Genomic DNA, 23,229 nt, shown 5'->3' on the forward strand with positions numbered 1-23,229 from the left:
ACAGGCGACACAAACCCATCCGATAGGCCCATACATCAGCTTATTCGAAAAGCTATTGGCAAATCAATACAGTCAGCTAAATCCGATAGCCTATATGTAAAAAAATCAGTCCTAACATATAATATTAGCAAATAATAGAAATCGCTGTCCAAAGCAGTCTTATTTTGCCAGATGGAGTACAGAGTTTAACATGGGTTTCAATGGGGAAATATGCTTTTTTGGCACCAGCTACGGTTCTCCCCATGGCCACATAGTAAGCTGGCTTCAAAATCTCTCAGCAGGACTGCTCCCCTGGCAAGAGCTAAGCGTGCTGCTCTCTGGGAATCCCTGGCATAGTAGAGCAGGGACAGAGTGCAAAAACTCTTGTCTGACGTATTTTAACGCGGTATGAGAGTTTTTTAGGAAGTAAACTCAGACCTCACCTTTCAGTAGCTACAGTATGAAACTGCACGCATCACTAATGACCATAGTTTGAGACGTTATACATTGTGGATTGACCAGAAATACACATGAAAATGGATTTCAGGTAAACTTCACCTTTAATACAACTGTCTTATCATAACCCAAAATATAAATGACAAAGTTGAATGGAAGTTCCTCATGTCTGTATTAGAGACATTTAACTTTGGTCCCATTTTTTACATCTTGGATTCAAATTGTGTATAACATTCCAATGGCAGTTAAGACCAACTGTCAATACTTTGTTGTCAGGTGGTACAGGGATGTACGGCTTCATCTGGATTGTTTGCTCTGGCCATAGAACCTCTCGCAGCATTGATCAGGTCACATGAAAGTATTAGAGGTATTCAAATTGGAAATGAAAAGGATAATATCTTTGTACGCTGATGATATTTTACTCTAATGACCCTACTAACTCGATAACCAGTGCTTTTGAAACTTCACAAGTGGATACATATGCCTGCCATTTATCTTTCATCTCGAGTTGCAGTAGGATTCCACCCTATATATTACAGAACAATATATAGACAATGACTCGCACCATTAGCCTACTGTAGACAGGTGAACGGACAATTCACAAAATACATGGATCTCAATCTCACATCCCAAGATTGGAGGTTGTTTCATTTCAGGAGAGGAGTTTTGAGTGCGATCTGACAAGTTTCTACTTGGGTAGGCCTATATTGAGACTGTCTTTCTAATCAGTTTTCAGTTGAAACAGTGTGTACAATCAATATCACATTCTGATCTGAAAACATTTTCTTATTCTTTTCATCTCATCTAACGAAAAAAGGCATGAAAAGGAAAGAGTATTTTGAGATGATGTCATTCTCTCCAAATAACTGTTTACCCATCAGCCATTTCCCTGCAGGGTGATTGATAATGACTTTCAATTCTTAATGAGTCTTTAATTAGCGACATTGATTCATTTAATAGAGAACATTTTGCACTGAATGCCCTTAAAACACACACACACACACACACACACACACACACACACACACACACACACCTTGCCACAGTATTTGGGGGTAGTAGAAACATAGAAATAACCGGTGTCCTGACTTTCTCCAAATCATCCCACATCCCCCTTCATTAGCAGCCCCTGGTACAGAGAGAGATTCGACATTCGTAATTGGCGAGACCGTATAGAAATCTTCTCTTTCCGTAGAGCACCAAAATAATTTTGTTCAGACGTTGTCAAGCCTAATTAGAGGGAAATAGCTGTTGCCAGCTTCACAATGCAGGATAATTGCTCATTTAGCTTTTTGTGTCTCTGCGAGACTGCCAACCTTCCCGAATGTGTCATCACTCCACAACAGTCAACCTAGTTAGGCAAACATGGCTTCACAAAGTGGTCCCGATTGTTGCTTGTGTGGGTTTAGAATCAGTCCGGAAAGTCGTGTCTGCAAGTCTCATCTGTGGCTGAGCTCCCTGATTATGAAGGAAAGCGTGTATTCATAAAATAAATTAAGCCCGAAGAATCTAGCACCACTATCTAGATCTGTTTTACTCCAATGTCACGTATGTCACTTGTACACAGTACCACATGTGATTGGCCGATGGAAGTGTGAATACAGTGTTAATTAGAGTGGGTCCCAAACACTGCCTTGAGACATCTAAAGATTCCCATTTACTTGTGACCTACCCAATAAAAAAAAATATCAAGATTTTTTCAAACCACAATCTAACACACTAACGCTGGTCTACAATACAGCTTTTCACTGTGGGTGAACGTGCCATTCGCCACGTACAACCATCATAAAAATGGATATTTCAACACGCTATCATTTCAGGCAAGTTATTGACATCCCCTCTGCACACGACGTTCCAATCACCATGTTATGAGGCCGACTGCAGTCTATGGTGTTCCCAGTATTGAAAATGCAGTAAATACCAGTGTGTTGGAGATTATTCAACCCTGAAACATCCTCCATGGTCCTTCTACAGACCCCAAAGGGGTGAGGGGGGGGGGGGGGGGGGGGGGTATGGTTGATCAACAATAGCGAGGGAATTTGTAGAATGGGAGCAAATGCCATTCTCATGACTGTTTGTTTAACGTTAACGTTTGCAGTGTCTACGAGGCTTGTTGTTTGCACATTTCTTCAGGAAATTACACAATAGGCTAACAGGTGAGGAGCAGAAGAGATTGACCGTTGAAATATTGATAGACACCAACACCAACACACATACCAGACACTCAGGCACATGTCTGTGCAATAAGGAGCTCTTCAAAGGACATGAGGCCATCAGTCACGAGGTGGTTACCATCAGGTCTGGAGGGCCTGTGTCAAGGAGTGATGCAATGTGTGTGTGTGTGTGTGTGTGTGTGTGTGTGTGTGTGTGTGTCTGTGTTGTTTTCTTTGAAAGAGAGTCAAAGGTTTGAGTGATGAATATTTTATATCATTGCATTATGCTAAGGAAACCTATGCTTGCTATGCATTTTCCATTTTTCATTTTATATTGCCTATTTCTCTCCTGGAATTTTAAGTTCACTTTTTAAACTTTTCCAATTATTCACATCCCTGTGGCAGAGAAACTACTTCCATTTCAGGCTACATATGCAATTGTATTTACTAATCATAATAGACTTGATATCAATGAGTGGGTATTTAGCACAAATGCTTATCATAATTGTCTCCTTTGTAAGCAGACTGCATTATCATACGCTATCTCTGCAAATGTGTCTAATTGATTTCCCCTGATACAAAACGAACACTGAAGCATATAAAAAAGGCCAAGGAAATTAAAAAAACATATTTAAATTCATGTACATGTACACACATGTATTTGCAGCAGCAGGGGTAGTGATACTATAATGTTAACATTTTCTTTTTGAATATTTGTTTTGACCACATTGCGGCAACAGCACCCATCTGTAACGACTGATTTAATTGCTGTGGGCTTTACCTCCCATAGCTCTCAACACTCACCTCTTCCAAAGCCTCGCACCAGGCTACGGTTATATATATATATATATATATATATATATATAGATATATATAGATATATATAGATATATATAGATATATATATATATATTGTAATGTCTCATCCTGTTTCTTAGTTTATGTTTGTCTTTCTTTCATGTTTCCTGTTTGTTTTGTGTTCCTCACCTTGTCTCTCGTTTCAGACACTTCACCACCTGCCCTTGTGTGTTTCCCGCCTGTGGGATTGTCGACCCCGTCCTGATTGGCTTCATCTGTTCCTCATCATCCTTCCCTGTGTATTTAGTCTGGGTGTTCCCCTGTGTCTGTTCCAGTTTGTCTGTGTACCTTCATATCATACGTCCCAGCATTTCCTCGTGATAAGTATTCCTGGTTTTTGATCTCCGAGTGTGTTTCTGACTTTGCCTTTTTGCCTACCCCTTTTCGGATTATCTGCCTGCCTTTTTGAACTGCCTACCTGTGTACCAGACCCTGCTTTGTCTACCCCCTTCCTGGATTATCTGCCTACCCATTGACTGCCTACCTGTGTACCGAACCTTTTTGAAAGTAAAGACTATTCTATTATATTTAAGTCTTTGTCTCTGTGTCGTGCATTTGAGTCCTCTGCCTGCGTACTACAGTTTTTACATACATCAAACCTACATTTTAAAAAGAACATGGACGCTGATTCTGCAATGCCCTAGAGAGACCCCTTTCTCATCTAAGCACCATTGACAATGCAATGGTGAATTCTCAATGTGTTTTTCCTAATGTTATTCTGTATCCTGATTTGGTCTGTAAAAAACACCCTATCAGCACATCCTAGCTGTCACTCTTCATCCTGATTGGTTACTATGAATGAATCAGGGGAGGCCGGTGGAAGTATAAATCAGAGGACGGGCTCATTGTAATGCATGGAATAGAGTGAGGACTGGTATTAGGCTCATTGTAATGCATGGAATGGAATTCATTCCATTCCGTGCATCACAATGAGCCCGTCCTCGGATTTCTACCTCCACTAGCCTCCGCTGGAATCAATAACTGAGTCACCATTATTATCATCACCGTCATCTGGTAATATAAGTCAATTAGGAAACCAGTGGTTTTATTTGTCTTCATTTGTCTGCAAGTATCCATCCTGCTAAAGAGCAGGCACTCTGGCATAATACATCTATCTGTGTGTGTGTGTGTGTGTGTGTGTGTGTGTGTGTATGTGTGTATGTGTGGTATTCCTCCTTCGATGGCTATCTTCTAATGAAGCACAGATGGACAGAGAGTGAAAGCTGCAGAGCAAACAAGCAGAGTAATGGGTTATTGACCTTTGGGCCATATCTCAGCTGCCACCCACAAGGCACTGCCTGATTGCCCTCCACAACAACGAAAGTCTGCAGACATCACAAACGCAAAATAGAGGAATACTTTAACGTCTGTTAAAGCATTGTGAGGGCAATGTGTCCATTCATAATGGTTTCCTGAATCCCATCAATTATCTTAAAGGGTACTTTCTGCCCTCCACAATAGTACAGAGAAACCTCAAACACGCTGATTTGAACTCTTCACCTTTGAACTGTGATTCAAGTGACATTTGTTAAGATGATGACCATAAGTGAAACATCTGTGTAAAAGGGAAGGTATCTGTAGTGCCTGGAATGAAATTAGGAATGGTATCAAGCACGCATGTGTTTGATGCCATTTCTTATTCCATTCTGTGTATTACAATGAGCCCGTCCTCCAATTTCTACCTCCATCAGCCTCCACTGGTAGGTAAACAGCTGAAGCATACCGTTAGCCATTTTTAGAAACCTGTTTGAAGAGGCTGTGTTGACTCTGGAAGACTGAACATGATTATCAGAATCACAGGAGATTCACCCAAAAGTCCACAAATACAGGGGTTTAGATCGAGGTACAGAGATGCAGAGATGCAGAAAGTTTCATTTCATCTTTCATTTTCAATATGCCGATATGTGTATGTTTACAGTACATTAGCTACATTCTTGACAACGCAATTACGATGAGTTTGTTTGAGGGCTCTTTTTGAGCAACCCTGAAGACACGAGAGCTTTGTTATGCTGTGAGTTCTCGTCTGTGTTGAGGCATTTGTCCTTGTTTGCCTTGCAGAATTATGCGGAGTGTACACTTTCATTTCTGAGTTGTTTACTCAGAGCTGCACTGAGCTGAAGTTTGGAGGTTAGAGAGGTCAGGGAATAGGCAGGAGATTGACTGTCTTAACGCTTCAATTATGATCTAATTAGACCCCAATGAAATCAACTCTGTAAAAACAAAACTAAAAATCCACAATAAGCGTGATCAATAGAATTTATATGCAGTAAACCAAAATATAGTGTTCTATGGCTACAGAATACAGTATCGTACACAGTATGATTATATGCAATTTTCCATCCAGCATTCTCTGCAATTGTCCTCAAGCAAACCCTTGGTGGACGTGTGATCTGCTGTCTCCCCTGTTCACCTGGGAGAGGGAACGTCCTCAGTGTCCCTGCAGACAGCCTTACAGACCCTTACGGGTCAACCCCCTCCCCCTTCTGCAGGGGTGCCTATGTGGTGCGTCACGGAGGGCAGTGACAGTAGTGGGGGGTTAACCTGTGGGATAGCAGGGGCTGACGGTCAGTCGTCCCATCCCAACAGAGAGGATGTCTGGGATGTCTGAGAGGAGGGGTAGAGGACGCGGCTGCTGGAGCTGGATGTGTGACAGTTGGAAACGGTCACTTGGCTGTGCCCACTCTGGACGTGCTCATGTTCACCCGCGCCGTTAGCAGCGCTAAGGTCATGCAATGTTAACATACAGAACCAGTGAAAAGTTTGGACACACCTTGCCAAGAGTGTGCAAAGCTGTCATCAAGGCAAAAGGTGGCTACTTTGAAGAATCTGAAATATAAAACATATTCTGGTTTGTTTAACACTTTTTTGTTTGCTACATAGTTCCATATGGTTCTTTCAGAGTTTTGATGTCTTCGATATTAATCTACAATGTAGAAAATAATAAAAAATAAAGAAAAACCATTGAATGAGAAGGTGTGTCCAAACTTTTGACTGGTACTGTAGCTTTCAATTAAAGGGCCAGTCTAGGATTGGCACATCCATTTTCTTTAACTTTTAAATTAATTACATATAGCCATGGATTCGTGAAGAATATGACTTGCTGTATATGTATGTAGATGCCCCATGAGCTTAGTTCAACTATCCTACCCCATCAAAACCCCAAATATAAGCTTGTTTTACTCAATTGTTTGAAACAATGTAATTGTGAAAAACACTGTTTTGGTTAAAATCATCATTCTGATCTCATGGATCGTCGGCCATCGTTGAACCGTGCTCTCCGATATGATGCGCCTGTTTGATTTTTATTTTGTTTACGTCACTGATGACAAATGAGCATATACACCACTCAAAAAATCATTACCGTAATGATGGTGTTTCTAAAACAAATTGAGTGTATGGAACAGAGCAGAGGCCACTGGCGGTCTGAATCAGCTGCCCTCTTCTGCCGAGGACCTTTTATTCTTCTGCACAGTCTAGACTCACCGTCCACAAGGACTGAGTGGCTGAATCAGAAAGACGGACATCAAAGTGGTTGTAGTTTCCATCATTAAGTCTTGAGTGCAATGTAAGGATTATATTTATGTTGTCTGTGTGAAGCCCGCTCTACACCAAAAGGTCAAAAAGTGAAGCAGTCTGAGAGACTAGAATAATTTTTCTGTCTGGAGGATGGACAGTACTAGTAAGCCACCAAAAAATAAAACATTGGCACTCTCATTCGCCAATGAACTAATTTCCAATGAACTCATTTCCAATGAACTAAATCTCCAATGAACTAAATGGCTGTGATTAAGAACAGTAAGAGGTTTCCTCTCCTGACTTGATGAGCCACAACATGTGAGTGGCCGGCCTCAGACGAGGGTGAGTGATTTATGGACTGGCTGGATCGTTGATTCAGACCAGGGTTTTAAGTTAATACAATGAGGCCAATAGGTGGAAGGAGACTTGGGTGGACGTAATGAGGGAGAGAATCGGATCGATGGGGGGGATGGCGGATGGACTTGGGGTGGAGGTTGGGGTAATGGTCGTGAGCACTTTGGCTGTATTTTTAGCTTCTCAAAGTTCGCACGCAGGACACGTGGCAGACATGGTATAGGTTATACTGTATGTCTGCATTGATAATAAACCCTTTTCTCCTCCTCCTCCTCCTCTTCGTCCTCCCCCCTCCCCCCTCCCTCCTCTTTCTCTCTCTCTCGCTGTTTCTACCCCCCCATCTTCAACTCTCTCTCTCTCTCTCTCTCTCTCTCTCTCTCCAATCCCTCTCTTGCTAACCCTCTCCCTCCCTCCCTCCCTCCCTCCCTCCCTCCCTCCTCTCCTCCCCTCCTCTGATGAAAGAGGGAGTTGTGAAAGGGGGATGCAGGGGGCTGCACCAAAGGGAGGGGTGTGTCCCTATAAGAGGGCTGAGCAACAGTCTCCACGTAGATAAACCTCACTGAGGCAGAGGATAGGACACATATAGCCACATTAGATCTCCCAAGCACCCCAAAGGAGCCACGACCAAACCCTATCACACACAGGTAAGACCTGACCTGCTTTGGCCAAAGCTGAGAAACTCACCTGCTCTGGTTTTATCTTTGACCTTGTCTTGTTCTGCATGGGACCCACGGGAGTCCATTTATACTTGAAACTGTTGCTACTTGAAACAATTGATACTTAACATGCAGTTTGGCTTGTCTCTTCATGGCTGTTGAGAAAGGACAGAGTTTCAATTTTGAGATTTAAAGAATTTCCTCACTTGGTTTTAGTGGATAACTTTTCTTTTTTTCCATTATCAAAATGCAAATACACATTAAATGCAGCTGAAACAGAGAGACGAGGATAGAGAAACAGAAATTACACATCAGGTGAGCAACGATTTGGTTCATTGGACATTCTTCTCTGATTAGATATCGGTGCCTGACACAATGAGAATTTTCCTTAATTTCTTTTACTTAGTAAGAATAAAAAAGGACCACAATACATATATTAACTTGTTTATATTGACTAGTGCTCTAGGTCTTTTTTTTTAGCTGTTTAATTGTGTTGTATGGAGTGAGTTTGGGGATGTGACAACTGCTGTTTTACATTGACTGCTGCAGCCGGGCTCTCTGTCTGTGAGTGCTCCTGGCACTGTAGGAGTCCTAACCCATGACAGGAGCATATTTCTCCCATCATTCTCAATGTCGTACTATTGATTTTGTGTTCATGAAATCAATTCATCTTCACGGGGAGGCAAGACTATTATTTTCTTAAATTATCACCTAAAGGGTTTAATCTTTCAGCTCGAGGGCACAAACACAGCACAGTTGAGGATTTAAAAAAAAAGAAAGAAAAAAAAGATTCAACCTCAGTAAGACACCTGTGAAAGCTGAGGCACGCTGTGTTTGATGCTTTAGATGACTCTGTTTGTGTGTTCTGTTCTGTTAAACCACCACTATTTATTCAACATATACAGTACAATCAACAGCAGCCCATAAATCATTAGAGCACCGTACTTGACTGTGATTTACTACCGTTCGCCTGGGCTCCTGTGGTTTTGTGAATGGAGGGAAAGCCCTTCAGTGAGCAGTATGGTGTGTTTAATACAATACAGGACATGTTATAACACAGGACTGCATAGGTAATTAAGGCTGAGTGCAAGTGAGTTAAACAGCGTCAAGAATGCCTGGCTTTGATGCAAGTAAGTTAATCAGAGAGAATTGGATTATTGTTCTTGTAATTATTATGATTATTATTATGATTATGATTATTATTATTATTATTGAATTAAGGCTTATTTACTAACTGGTTAGTTGGCGGTTGAATAAAGGGTTTTTCCTGCACCTTCTTTGTCTCAGGAAAGACTATCCAATCCAAAGCTGTTAATGAAAACACATTAATTGTCACTGTAATTATGCGTTTTTATTCATTTTTTTATTTCATAAAGCAATTGTTTGAAAAAGATTAGAAGAAATTGATGTCATAAATATTTGAAGTATATTCCAGATAGCAGGAAGTCCACATTTTATAAGATTCAAGAGGAGAATGAATTAACAAATTATCATTTTGTAGACCTATTACAGAAAGTGTTCATATTGAGTGTTTGTTCTATTACAGATTCTCCCAGCAGGTTTTCACAGTCTTAAGCACACTAATTCAATTCTGAGCGTGTGTATGGAGTGTGTAAATGTGATTTGAAAGTGATTCAAAGACAATTAGATGCTGCCTCGTCAGACCTCAGGGCAAAAAGAATTCAAAGCCTTCCCCTACCCGGCATGACTCAGATTTGGGGAGGCTGTGAAATTAGCCGTTAATTAGCTTCACATTGTATTTTGGTGCAGCTCCTTAAATGGGATGCTGAATCAGATAATGAAAAAAGATAATGGCTCTTGAGTTAAATACGTATAAGCTAAAGCTTAGGTATTGCCATGGGGAGCTACACATGTCTTCAGATCTCAGGCAAGGATACTCATCACGCAAGTGTGGTTCCAGACCACCTTCGCTACGTACAGTATATCCTGCTTGCAAGTCACGTTCAAGATAGCCCTCAGTATTTGATTCACTGTTTATCCAACACAGTGATTCCTATCATAGCTGTGAGATGGTATCTGTGAATTTGTTATTATACGTACCTTATATATGCCAGCCTGGAAAACAGATCATCAGGCCTTCGGGGGGAAACACTGTTACCCTGTTTCTAAGTGGACCATCCTTGGTACACAAGCTGAATGAAGTGAACAAATTTTTTGTGTGTGTGTGTGTGTGCGCGTGCGTGTGTGTGTGTGAATAATAGGAGACATGTTCAGAGTGAGTGGTGGAGTACGAAACCCAGGTTTTCCCCCCCCATGCTGACAGCACACAGTGGGTTCTTTCACTAGAGGTCGAAGGGCATATGGCAGGGGTGTGTGTGGAGTTAGAGCCCTGAGAGGAACATCCTAAACTCACCAGATTAAAGGGGTGTTAATCCGAGGATGATACCCTAACGCAGTGGGGCTCTCCTCCCTCTCTTTGTGTGTTTCCTAGATTTCACTCTCCGTCTGTATTATCCTTCCATCCATTTTCTGATGAGCAGTTGCAACCCCTGAGGCGAATTGGTCAATGTCAAATATTCACAATTTGGTCCTTACATTTCATGTTTCGTATGTGTGTGTGTGTGTGTGTGTGTGTGCATGTGTGTGTGCGTGTGTGTGTGCCTGTGCATTGACAGAGGGACACACCTCTCTGCACCGCATCACCTCCCCTCCGAAACTCCAGGCTCCACTTAAAGTAGATTTATATCAATAAAGGGGAGAGACTGATTTAGATCCATGTGTATCATCAACGTGAACATCCTCTAATGCCTTCTCCATCTGATAATCCACTGCCACGTCACGGATGTCAGAGCACATCTTGTCACAGGACGGACTCTATGATTCAGCTGTCGGAGTCTCACCTGGGCATGAGGACATTTAATTCGTTTAGCATATATTTAATGAGCTCTGAAGAGTTTTAAACGTTAAATGTTTTCGTTTTGACCTTTCCTTTTGTGCATTCGTTATTCTCTTTAACTTTCAGTCGTGCTTAAACTGACCGGTCTGTTGTTGGAGGGGATGGACGTACTGTATGGCGGTTTCTTACCACCAAGGCTTTTAGATGTTGTGATGGTCTCTTACGTTGGGTCTCATGTAATGTTTGCGGTGGTGGTTTAACAAAACAGTGAACATCCTGTTTGATGGCTTGGTGACAGTGCTGGTCGTGCGTCACGTCTGATCTACAGTACGTCCGACAGCAGAGTAATACACACTCTGGCTGCACCACCTGCTGGGCTAGGTACAGTATCTGCTCTGTCAGGCTGATTGATGGCTTGGTCACTGTATCATGACCGCTAGCCTCGTCCATGGCTTTTTGTGACCTCCATTACCCCTCTGCATTGATCCAACACATTTATTTGGGTAATTCCTGATGGTTGCACATTTATTAGGATTATCCATGGCTAGCCATAACCACCCATTGATTATGGGATGGTAAAAGCATTGAAGGTTATCTTCATTGATCAGTCCTCATGTATTGATAGGAGTGATGTTGGTGTATATATATATATGCCATTTGGCTGACGCTTTTATCCAAAGCGACTTACATTGCAGTGAGTGCCACATTTCAGTATATATGGTCCCAGCAGGAATCCAACCCACAACCTAAGCATTGTTAGCGCCATGTTCTACCAACTGAGCCACAGACATGTATGGTGTGAGACACATATATGGATAAGGACAGGGGCCAGATTATAGTATTTTTCTCCTAATGCCGATGAGAACAGGAACGTGACAGATGTATGGCATGGCATATATCAATGTTTGTCACTAATCTGTCCTTTGGAATCGATAAAGTTATAAGTATTTTATTGTGTTGTATGCCTCTTCATTCTTATTGAAATTGGTGTTGGTAGGTTGATAGGTGAGATTGTGCTGGAAAATCTATGTTGAACCAGAGGCACATTTCTGATTGAATCTAAATTGATCTTTCAATCTGAGCTGAGGTACACGTTTATGGGTTGTAACAAGATATCAATCAAATGTACTTGTTTTGACAGACAAGATAAGATAGCTGTCAACTACAATCCTAATCCTGAACCCCTGGAGAAGAACAGCAATCAATGTCACATTTCCTATTGCGATTTCATTTCCTGACTTCTGTGTGTAATAATAATAATAATAATAATAATAATAATAATAATAATAATAATAATAAAACAACAAGAAATAGTGTCCTTTTAATCTCCTCATCTCTGTGTTCAGTAATACATTTTCATGATGAACTGAAAGTCTAATGTTTGATTCAATCATCTTGTTGGTAAAACAATGTGAAGCAAACACCTTCTGTCTAGTGCAAGGATATTTATCTTCTGCTTTTTCCATGATATGAGCTAGCAAGTGTCTGTAAGAGGTTTTTTTAATTACCAGACCTCCACAGCCATGCAGAGCCAGAGCTACCCCCCGGGTCTCAGCTTCTGAAAACACCAGCCATGATCGCGAAATGAGGCGTGTACAGCTCCATTTGGTTCTCAAGCTCAATTGAACACTCTTATTTCTTGCCTCCCGTGTCTGGTGTGGTGTAGCCAGGGGTTCTGCCCAGTGAGAATGATGCCGAAATCTCTCAGACGAGGGAGAGGCTTCTGGGGGGAAATGGAGTAGAAAGAGTGGAATACATGTGAATCATTCTCTGTTTATGATCACAGTGGGTGGAGGGGGGGGGGGGGGTATGGGTAGGGAAACTTTAGTTAGACAAGAGTAATGATGTGCAGTGGGCCCAAGGGAGGCCGTAGGAGGGCAAACACAAATAAATAAAAACCTCAAACACCCATACATTTAAAAAAAAATAAAAATACAAAAAATACAAAATATATGGTGAACATTAGACTCATTGCATTCATTACTGCAGGTCTTTTTTAAATGGAGGAAGAGGAAGAGGCAGAGACAGACAAAGCACAGGAGATGCAACCATGTGTGAATAATCCGGATTTAACAATTTTGCCCACGTTGCCTCATTTATTTCACATTTCCTGGCCATGATGATAAAAAAAAATTAATGAGGAAATTGCAGAGAGAACAGCAGGGTTAACAGATACTAAGAGATTGCGGATGACGTCACCAGAACTAAGACTAATCTGGAACTGTGTGTCATCATATACAGGTTGTCTGGTACAGTAGTATCATGTGGAACCACTGTGCGTGCAATCTCGAAACCCTCTCTGTCACCTGGAGAGTCTCATTTAGGGAGACTATTACGTGTGTGTGTGTGTGTGTGACATGCTGTTGAAATGGACATCATGAAGAAATGAACATGTTGGAATTCCACTAACACAGAAGAAGAAGAGAGAGCACAATTCTGAGCACCTGGCCTGTGTTCCCACCCTGTGATGGATGTGACGAAGTGACTCCAGCTCAAAGCTCCGTACCCTCCTAGCCTCAGAGATATGGGGGGTCAGAGGTTTCACAGCTGCTCTCTACCCTCTGAGGTGTTTTTTTTCTTTTTTCTTCATAATCACTCAATAAAACACAAAATAAGGAACGTTTTTCACGTTTCTCCACATCACTGCAGCTTGTGTTTGGTGATTCGACAGACACACTGCTGCCTAGTTTATTCCTTTGACGGCGTCAAGTGCGATTAATTCACACTCATACTGTACCCACTCCTCCACCTGACCTGCAGCTTCTCAACAGGGCGGCTTCTCAATCTCTGCTATAATCACTTAATTAATTGGTTTATTTTGGAGTAAATTACTTAATTACACAGAGTAATTGGCTCATTAAAGTCCTCTGGTGTATCTGCCGGAGCCTTTATTTAGAACTAAGGGGTCCTCTTCTGTGCCTGTCTTACTCCACAGTGCACGGGTGCTAGTTTGGTTCTGTTTTAGCCAACGTGTGCTTGTCTCGCCAAACAACTTGGCTAAAGGGTGGAATTGTTTAAAAGAAGTTCTTAGGGTATTGCACAATATGTGCCGCTGCAGGAGTCAAACAATTGACTCTGGTACTGTCTGGATGGATCCTGCCGCCATTACTTCTTGTCTTGTTCTAAAGTTAAAGGTTTTAACTTTAGAACAAGACATTTGGTAGACTTCAGGACCACGTTTGAGCCTCGAGTCTCCCGTTCCAACCCATACACGATATCGTGGCAGTAAAGCAGCCCAGGCTCCACAGATGCAGGGGGAGAACATCATGCTTCAGCCTCAATCACATTACTTTCCCCTGGACCTGTCTCTCTATGTCTGCAACGAGCCCCTACATTTCTTATAAAAACCTATTTAACTTAATAAGGTTGAAAAAGACTAGCCAATCCTTTGTCCCAATCCTCCATACCGTTTCTGTAATTCACTCACCCTTGATAATCACTCAGCCAGGCCCTTTCTTTAGCTGCTACACGGGACGACATTAAATAAAAACTCACTCAAGGAGCGTATCGATTCTGTTTGTAGTCGTGAAGCGGCTTTTTTTTTTTTTTGACTGAGTTAGAGGAGGCCTCTCGCTGCAGATGGCGTCAGATGGACAGTGGGTGTCACAGTTTCAGGGAATGGAAGAGATGGGTTTCACCTCACAAAATAAAGGCGCTGATTCAATAGCAAAAGGAAATTGGAAATGTCCACAGTGAAGGGGAACAAGAGATAAACACAGCTTATGGATGTGAATGAAATGAGGGTAATGCCATGTGCTCAATGGAATGAATATAACCTTTGTATAGCTGACAGTAGCTGTGACATATTGAAGGCCCACTCAGCCAGTTTAGCTTCCTGGAATTTCTTGAAATAAATACTCAAAGAACAGAAACACTGAGTGGTGATGTTAGTCATTCACGGAGCTATTTGGGAAAGTAACGGCCGTTATACCTAGGAGCAATTCTCAATAAAAATGTGTCACAAGGTTGTTTGACTCGCAAAAAAGCTGTTAAACTGTAGAGCTGTAAAGCTGTATGAAATGTCATACGTCACGCCGCTGAGAAATCGTTTTAGGAAAACGATTTAAGAAAATAGAATGTATACATATACTTTGCACTAAATGGCAATTTTCCTGACTTAAATCATTGTGGAGCACCAGGATGTCATATATCAGCTAATAAATACGCCAAAAACCCTGCCATGCCACTCTGCGGGATCTATGGCGTCTTTGATTGACGCGTCTTTCCACCCCTTTACCAGTTCACTCCGCTCCTTCTCAGCCGGATCCACAGCATCCACGGCAGGATCCGAAGGGGGGTTCTGTGGCGTACACCAGCAGAGGCGATGTCACACAGAAAAAACCTCCAGGGCTCGCTTGCCAATATTACGAGTCCTCCCCCCTGGATCTACCAACATCATACTCCTAAATCCCATCTACCACAATAACATTTCCTATTAAACTCTTAAATATCCCTGAACACATTCAGTTGTACTATAACTTGTAGACGTGGTTTGTTAACTCGTGAAGTGACTATATGGAACTTTCGACCTATGGGGAAGCTATTGAGCTAGGTGGGTCCCCTAAATCAAAGATTTAAGAGACAAGGTACACATAGGATAATTTTCAATGGGATTAGTTGTCCACCACGTGGAAGGCTAGGATAATTAATATTCATTGTATTCATGAGAACGCCATGGCAGGAGCCAGTCAGTGAGCATAAAGGCGAGAGCAATATGAATATTCGTCAACGGTTGACAGAGTGCCCATGTGAAAACAGGCACAACTCCGATATAAAGTTGTTTTTCTCAAAGCTACTGTAGCAACACAATATACTCGCTAACTCATACCACTACCTTCAACCTAGGCATTGTTAAAGTGCAGATGGCTTAGCTAAGCCCAACGTTATTAATGAACAATATTTTTTTTTTTTTGATCAAATGCGACACTGTCCCATTGCCTTACAGTCAAAAAATCACACGGCTTGTCTGCATATCGTCAAATTCCAGCCCGGACGGACGGAGTTGAGCCTCTCACTCTGCATATCTGTCTTTGCTTATTCCACTAAAGTTTGTTGGCCTTAAACGAAGGACTGTGTGGTCTAATGAGATAAGAAATTGATTAACATTATATCATAAACAATTCAGTCAACATTTAAGCCAAAATGTGACGGAAAGAATTTGTAATAGTATAATTGTCGATTCAAGTGAAAGCCCTGCCAAACAAATAATTGTAATTATGTTAATGCCATAATAACTACCTATTATTTACCAATAGCTGTGTGTGTGGCTTGTTTAACTGTGTGGGCAGTATTGCTTGTTCTGCGTTCGCTTTCTGTTGCAACACTGCTTCGGAAGTCTGCCTGATGACTTATTCACTACAACAAAGACTCCAAATTACTCAGACCCCCCAAAATCACCAATCTCTGTGCCATTGTGCTTCCATTATGCCAGAAGCGCTAATTCATGCTTCAATTAAGGAGATGATGACTTTGGCTAATGAGGTGTAAACAGATGTTGTGTTTCTTACGTCGGCGTCACAAGACTTGGATTGTTCACGGTGTGTGTGTGTGTGTGTGTGTGTGTGTGTGTGTGTGTGTGTGTGTGTGCGTGTGTTTGTATGTGTGTGTGTGTGTGTGTGTGTTTGTATGTGTGTGTGTGTGTGTGTGTGTGTGTGTGCCCCTCTCCACAATCATATGTGTTTCTGGTCTCTCTTGTGTGTCCTCCAACTTCTTAACACTGTTGTCAGATTTCAGATTCAGAACACTGAACTCAATTTAAACTACACACAATGCTAACCGTACAAATTACAGTGAATTGACCTCTGACTCCTGTCCTCTCTCCTGTCCCATGCAGCCCTTCTCGTTCCAATATTAACACAAAGGACCATGAAGACCCCCCTCCTCACCCTGCTGCTGCTGTGCCTGTGTGTCCCGGGACACTGTGACTGCCAGGGGGACTGTCTCAGCTGCAGCCAGCTCCTGCCCAAAGAGCTCAACTTCAACATACTGGTGAGGGTCATTATACTCACTACACCCTCTGAAACCACCCTCTCAACCTACCTAGTAATCCTACACCCCTCCATCTATTCCTTTCATAATATAATATAACATAATATAATATAATATAATATAATATAATATAATATAATATAATATAATATAATATAATATAATATAATATACACACACACAAAACACTTTATTAGGAACACTATACTAATCCTGGGTAGGGCCTCCCTTTGATCTAAAAAAAAGCCTCAATTCTTCGTGCCATTGATTCCACAAGATGTTGGAAGCATTCCTTTGAGATTCTGGTCCATGATGACATGATTGCATCACGCAATTCCTGCAGATTTTTCAGGTGCACTTTCAAGCTGTGAATTGTACCACATTGTACCACATCCCAAAGGTGTTCTATTGGTTTCAGATCCGGTGACTGAGAAGGCCACTGAAGAACACTGAACTCATTGTCATGTTCATGAAACCAGTTTGAGACGACTTTTGCTTTGTGACGTGGTGCATTATCATGCTAGAAGTAGCCATTAGAAGATGGGTAAATTGTGGCCATGAAGGGGTGCACATGGTCAGCAACAATACCCAAATAGGCTGTGGCATTCAAGCGATGATTGATTGGTATTAACAGGCCCAAAATGTGCCAAGAAAACATTCCCCACACCATTACACCACCTCCATGAGAAGGTGTACAGGTGTTCCTAATAAGGTGCTCAGTGAGTGTATAATATAATATATGCTATTTATCTGACGCTTTTATCCAAAGCGACTTACACTGCAGTGAGTGCATACATTTTTCAGTATATATGGTCCCAGCATATATAATGTTATAATGAAGTATAATGTTATACTGTTATTGAAGTATAATGTTATTGAATGAATTAGCTATTACTATCAGTGAATCCCAATGAGTCTGACTAGAACAGACTGTTAGCCCCCTCGGTCTGAACGGAGTGATAGTGTGGAGCGATAGAGCTCATTCACTCCAGTAGTTCATTTGGTTTTAAATGGCGGTGCTGATTTAATTAGCTCTGAGTGTAATTAAGCAGACATACAATAAACAGCAGCTGGGCCACCAGGTATGGAATGCCATAGAGGTCATACTGTGTTTAAAACATACACGTCAAATAAGCTTATTTAACGCGTCAAATGCGGCAATCTGAGCTTATTGACAGATGGGGATGTATTATGACTGAAGGTCACTTGACGGATTAACACGTATAGTAATGTTTTACGTAGTTCTCACACAGCCTTTATGTCATAATGACTCATTGGTACGTAGGGTGATTTTGTCACTGATGCTCAACATTTGCGTAGCATAACTGGTTATTGAGAGACTTTCTTTAATTGAAACAGATGGTAGAGTCACTGTAGCTGAATGACACGCGCCAGCTCTCGAGGCAATAAGCATGATTAGCGTGATGAAAGGATGATAAATAAGATGAGTTTGAGAGAATAGCGGAGCTGGTGTGAATGAGGGGTCACATGAATGCAAGTGTTTTTTCTGGTGGCCATCTTGCCGACTGGAATCGGGAAATTCCTGAGACAAGGTCATTCTTTTACGGTTCACCGTACCCCTGTCTGAAAAGAAAATGAGCAGAGGCTAATGCGAGTCGATTTTAGAGAGACGTCTTCAGTTCCGTGAGACGTCGTTTAGCCGCCTGCTACCTTTGAAGCTAACTCACTCCATCCCCAGGGCCGACCGATCTGTGACCAGTCGCAAATGGAGCGGTGCCTGTTCTCACCTGGCTGTGCCTGGTTTCTAGCAGGGTTCAATCTTGAACTCAAACTAGCCCATAGATTATCGTTACTGACAGATGTTGTTCCCAGGATCAGTGATATGAAGAACCCAACGGAAAATTGCTAATCCATATCATTTTGTTGAGAGTAGACTTTTTGTGGAGATTCAGTGGCGGCCTGTTTAAAAAAACAGTGTTTGGTCTCTCTATTGACAATAAGCGTGCAAAGAGGAGTCACCAAGATGGCAGCGGAGTGAACCGGCTTCCTTTAAAGAGGCTTTGCTAATGATGAATAAACTTTGATTTGATTTGATTTGATTTGACACGTTAAATTAGTCTTATTTGACGTGTAGGATTTGAGACACAGTATGACCCCAACGGCGTTCCATAGACTGGAGCAATCAATGATGTCACAATGAGGGGGCTATTACCACTGTTACTGAGGACAGAGGAACCCCACCACACACACACACACACACACACACACACACACACACACTTCTTCTACTGTGGGTGTCCTAAGTCAGTTTGGGGATATAATAACCAGAAAGACTTTTCCCATCTCCCCCACCCCCTTTCCTTCTTCCCCTCCCCACCCCCTTTCCTTCTTCCCCTCCCCACCACCTGCCTCCCTTGAAACTACCCTTTACCACTCTCCCCACACTTGTTCTCCCCCCCCCCCCCCTCTCTCTCCTCCATCTCCTGCCATTCACCATCTCTGACTCATGATATTAGCTCCAAAGCATTTGAGTTTTAATTTGCGTTGGCTAATTGATTCCTGAGGCAGATGTGACTGTTTCGCCCTCTCTCCATGTCACGATATGCGGCGCGCCCACTTTCTTTGTCTTGAGTCCTCTGTGTGTTTTTTCCCCCCTATCTAGCAGAGCTAGATTTCGTATATCTAGCTTAGGGTTAATGCATTTCTTATTTCTACAGTCCATGGGCATGTCCAAATGTCCTTGAACTTGAGCTATGGCCGCCTCAGATAAGGATAACAGGATGTGATTCCAGGGTTCTTGGATTCTCCATCTGTCATTGTATAGAGTTTGTCTGTCCGCCGTTTAACCTTGAGGTAGAGTGAAGGCACCCCGAGATAAGAATAACTATGAATGTGATATCAATTTCAGCACTGATGTGTCATCTCCACAGAGAGTATCAATGATTAAGAGAGTCCTTCATTTATGTTCTCACAGAAATACCAAACCCCTTGACTCATCACAGATTAGGGCACATTCATAAAGCAACAATACAGGCATCATGTACCATAATGATTCTGGGGGGGGGTTATTTCGTGACAGAAGACTAATAGTCTGTTCTCTTTTGTTCTCTCTCTTTTATGTCTCTCTAATGACTGTGCCCCCCCCCCCCCCCCCCAGGTGTGTCTCGTTGAGTGTGAGGGCAACGTGTCTCCGTCCTTCACATGGGACCTGTGCCGCAAGGCCTCTGCACCACCGCAGTTACCCTCCCTCTCCTTAGGGGGTGCTATGTTGAAGCGAGCACAGGAGGAGGTAGAGGCTCTGATGCCTGATGAGGACCAGGGGGATGTAGGGCTGCTACGCTTCGACCATGTGGCCCGCGCTCTGGGCATGGACGAGCTGAACCGGGAGAGCCGGACCAACCTTCTCACCGCTGCCTTTAGCTCCCAGCAGCCCCAGTCTGTGGAGGAAGGGGGGGAGGAGGAAGAGGGGGGAGAAGAAGAAGAGGATGGTGCCCCTGAGAGAGAGCAGGACGGAGTGGGGATAAGTCTGACGAAACGCTTCGGGGGGTTTCTGAAGGGGAGGCACGGCTACAGGAAGCTGATGGGCCCGGGTAGGTCCTTGCAGAAGCGCTATGGGGGTTTTATAGGCGTCCGGAAATCTGCCCGCAAGTGGAACAACCAGAAACGGTTCAGCGAGTTCCTCAAGCAGTACATGGGGATGAGCACCCGCGCCAGCGAGTACAACAGTGTCACTGCAGACATCACCCAACAGAATGAAGTGTAGCCGGCCACGCCCATAACCCCTACAACCACACACCTGCCGTACTCTAGCAACCCCCCCTCACCCCCGCCCATAACCCCTACAACCACACACCTGCCGTACTCTAGCAACCCCCCCACCCCCCACCCCCCCACCCCGCACCCCCCCCCCCCTTCACTCTGCCATACTCTAGCAACCCCCCCTCAACCCCCTCCCCCCCTCCCTCCCACCCCCCCACCCCCCCCACACCACCGCTCACCTTCCATATTCAATATATCATCATGGTAATTAATCAACTTATTTTCTGACCACACCCCGTCATGAGAATTCACAATGAAAAAACATGAAGTATTGGATAATATATCCTGTACATTTCCTCATTGATAATAGTAATTAAAAAAAAAAAAAAAAATATGATGAATAAAAAGCTAAAAATTATGAAAGACAAGGTTATTTGAGAAACCCCTTGGAATGCTGTTCCCAAGACAAACAAACACACTGTACTCGCTTTGCTTTTATTTATTTATTTATTTATTCTGTAACTGTTAAGAATTCAAACCATTTTGCCTTTATCAATCATGGATATTAGTTGTCTATCTGGTTTTCTAACTTCTAACTTAAATAAACTCGTGTTTAAATGCAGGTGAAGTTTCCCTTGGTTGCCCTTACTCTTACAGTACATGCTGCTGCTCTCTTTGGCAATCTTGGATTGCCCTCTAGTGGCCAATCCAAGAATAACTGTCAAATATCCTATCAGCAGAGCAGCGGTATTTTCATGGAGAGAGTCCCAGAATAACATGAGTGGATGTGTTGCTCTAGCCTAGATATCCACACTGAATCCACGCTTCCTTTCACTATCGTTTCACTTCACTGATTCAGTCTGGATGAGTGGCACTTGAACTGGCAAGAAAGCAGCCAAGCCCTATCAGCGCCTTCTCTGAAGCTATGGGCGGGTTTAGCCAGACTGATGGGCTGACAACATTGGTTTAGCTTGACGTCCCTCATTACTGGCGTAGGCTCAAACTGTTTCAATGACGCAATGAAAGTGAAGCTACAGTGAATGAGTGAATCAGTGAGGTGAATCTACAAATCTACTGTAGAATACAGACTCAGACACAGTCTGATGCTAAAGCCTAGCTAAAGACAACCTATTTTACAATTTGGTGCAAAACACCACAACAAAGTAACAATATAACTTAAAAAAAGATGATATGAGAAACTATCCATGCTTGTATACCAATGATTTGTTGGCAAAACTAATGCTGACTTGAAAATCAACCTGGGCTTGTGTTTTGTTTTGTTAGACACAAATGTACTGTATGTATGAACAGTGTTTCCTTTCTTTAAATTGTTACCCTGTGAATCAACTTTGTTGTTCAGTATAAAACCTGTAAATAGCAGAAATTGAACATATCAATAAAAATAGTTTACTATTTCTTTTGTGGCTTGTCATGCAGCAACTGATTCTGTGTCTTGAGGTGTTTTGTTCATCTTTTTAAAATGTTCCGGAATGCTCTGTTTTAGCAGCTCACTGATGACATAATCTTACATCAATCTAACCCATTACTCAATGTCTACCTTTGATATGTTTTCTTATCTTCAAACTAGATAAGATCAATCTATATTTAAGCCTCAACTAAAGTCAATTGTGTACAAGTGATTTTGACGGGGAATTCATTAACACATTAATTCATATAATAATAACATTGAGGGCCAGCCCCCAAAGAGAAAGCCAAGAGCTGGTTTAAGTACTGTCTCAGTACCTAACTCTAACCCTATGTTGATAGAAGATTAACATGTACAGTAAGTCCAAATAACACTAAGAAAGTAAACCAGCACAGAAGACTAAGGAAGACAATCAATCTTAACAGTATATTTTCAACATCAAAATGACAAAAAAAAAAACATTTCAGTTGGCATATAAAAGAGTGCATCATAAAAATGATTTTATTCATCAGCTTTTTTTTTTGTTGCTTTTTTATATCCAAGTACATACATAGCACAATATATAAATAAATGTGTTTTTATTTTTGCTCTGTGTATTCATTGGCTTACTGCAAAGAACATGACTTTTGACAAACAACCCTAACAATGTATTTTTGGTGGAATTATATAGCACGTGAAAAAGCTTCTGGTTATGCAGATGGTTATTGATTCATCGATAAGACATATGGAATACAATTCATTAACAACGAGTGACAGGGTTTGGGTTGCAGTAACCTCTTCGAAGCATTTGATGCTGTTTCCACACACAATGCCGGCTCCATGTCTGAGTTGTTATTGGCACCATGAGGCACTCTCTGCCTCTTACCTGCTCCCTCTGTACAGTCTGTGTATCATCACCATGGAGACTGGTACAGTCTGTGTATCATCACCATGGAGACTGGTACAGTCTGTGTATCAACACCATGGAGACTGGTACAGTCTGTGTATCAACACCATGGAGACTGGTACAGTCTGTGTATCAACACCATGGAGACTGGTACAGTCTGTGTATCAACACCATGGAGACTGGTACAGTCTGTATCATCACCATGGAGACTGGTACAGTCGAGGGGTATTCTGTGTCTCTCTCCTGTACATTTACTCTCAGCAACATCAGATTACAGTAAACGTGCCTGCTGTTAATCTCAAGACAACTTCTCTTGTGTTGGTCAGAAGCCACCCTCGAGGGTGACATACTGGGTTGCTATAATACAATTGTGACATGCT

General features: G+C 42.2%; 1 protein-coding gene across 1 annotated transcript; it reads left to right on the forward strand.

The window, feature by feature from the left end:
• Window positions 1–16,694: 16,694 nt before the first annotated feature.
• On the forward strand, window positions 16,695–20,541 carry LOC310815031 (prepronociceptin-like; the record flags this gene model as incomplete). The annotated part of the gene is made up of 2 exons (XM_083684639.1): window positions 16,695–16,817; window positions 19,936–20,541. 2 exons carry the CDS (start codon window positions 16,695–16,697, stop codon window positions 20,539–20,541), a joined length of 729 nt encoding a protein of 242 aa, XP_083540765.1.
• Window positions 20,542–23,229: the final 2,688 nt, after the last annotated feature.

Source organism: Argentina silus (assembly GCF_951799395.1).
Source record: "Argentina silus genome assembly, chromosome: 14".
In the NCBI taxonomy this organism is placed as follows: domain Eukaryota; kingdom Metazoa; phylum Chordata; class Actinopteri; order Argentiniformes; family Argentinidae; genus Argentina; species Argentina silus.